Below are 1,332 nucleotides of genomic sequence, written 5' to 3' on the forward strand. Positions count from 1 at the left end.
CAGGAATTTGAGGCCTTGTATGCTAATAATACATGGGATCTAGTCCCCTTACCTAAAGGAAAATGGGCTATTGGATGTTGATGGGTATATAAAGTAAAATATAAAGCAGATGGCAGCATAAAAAGGTACAAAGCAAGACTAGTTATAAAGGGATACACTTAGCATGCTGGTATAGACTACACATAGACTTTCTCTCCAGTAGTCAAGATGACCACTGCCAGGTCTCTCATTGCCATTGCAGCAAAGAAAAAATGGGAAATCTCACAACTGGATGTGAATAATGCATTCCTCCATGGAGATTTGCATGAGGAGGTGTATATGCAGGCTCCTCCAGGCCTTGAAGTGCACTCACCAGGGTAATTTTGCAAGCTAAACAAGTCCTTCTGTGGATAGAAGCAGGCCAGTAGACATTGGTATGATAAGTTGATTGAATTCCTATACTCAAGAGGATCACACATTCCATGCATGACTATTCCTTGTTCCACATGAGGCAAGGTTCCTCTATTGTCTTTGTAGCAGTGTATGTTGATGATGTGTTGCTCACAGGGGTTGACTCAGAAGAGATCAACCAGCTTAAGGCTTTTGTATATGACATGTTCAAAATTAATAATCCGGGGAAGTTACATTACTTCCTAGGATTGGAAATCCTTTACAAAACAGATGGCATTATCATTTCACAAAGAAAATTTGTCCTAGACTTGCTAAAGGAGTATGAGTGCCTATATTCTCCAAGCTTGACTTCTCCCCTTGATCCTACAGTAAAATTGAAAGTTAAGAGGGGGCTCCATTGTCTGATCCTACTTTCTATAGGAAGTTAGTTGGAAAGCTGAACTTCCTTACTAATACTAGGCTAGACATAACATATGGGGTTCAACATCTCAGTCAATTTATACAAGATCCTAGGGAGCCTCACTTGCATGCAGCCTATCACATGCTGAGATACCCGAAGAAGGATCCTACTCTAGGTCTATATTTCAGCAATGTAGATGATCTCTCAGCTACTGCTTATTGTGATTCTGATTTGGCAGCCTACCCCGATTCTAGAAGATCAATATCTGGTTATCTTGTATTCTTGGGTGGCAGCCTTGTTAGTTGGAAGTCCAAGAAATAGGAAAACATCTCTCTCCTCAGCAGAAGTAGAATACAGAGCCCTAAGAAAAGGTTGTTAGTGAACTAGTCTGGCTATCCAGGCTACTTGAAGAACTCACTGTGCCAGTTTGTTTGCCAATACCTGTACATTGTGACAGCCTCTTTGTTCTGAACATGAAAGAACCAAACACATTGAAGTAGTCTGTCATTTTGTACGCACAAAGCTTCAGGAAGGCCTCATCT

General features: G+C 40.9%; 1 protein-coding gene across 1 annotated transcript; it reads left to right on the forward strand.

Moving 5' to 3' along the window:
• The first annotated feature begins 207 nt into the window (after positions 1-207).
• LOC109208081 (uncharacterized mitochondrial protein AtMg00240-like) lies at positions 208-1,111 on the forward strand. The gene is made up of 2 exons (XM_019371105.1): positions 208-356; positions 811-1,111. Exons 1-2 carry the CDS (start codon positions 208-210, stop codon positions 1,109-1,111), a joined length of 450 nt encoding a protein of 149 aa, XP_019226650.1.
• The last annotated feature ends 221 nt before the right edge of the window (positions 1,112-1,332 follow it).

The sequence above is a fragment of the Nicotiana attenuata genome, unplaced genomic scaffold (genome assembly GCF_001879085.1).
Source record: "Nicotiana attenuata strain UT unplaced genomic scaffold, NIATTr2, whole genome shotgun sequence".
Taxonomy (NCBI): domain Eukaryota; kingdom Viridiplantae; phylum Streptophyta; class Magnoliopsida; order Solanales; family Solanaceae; genus Nicotiana; species Nicotiana attenuata.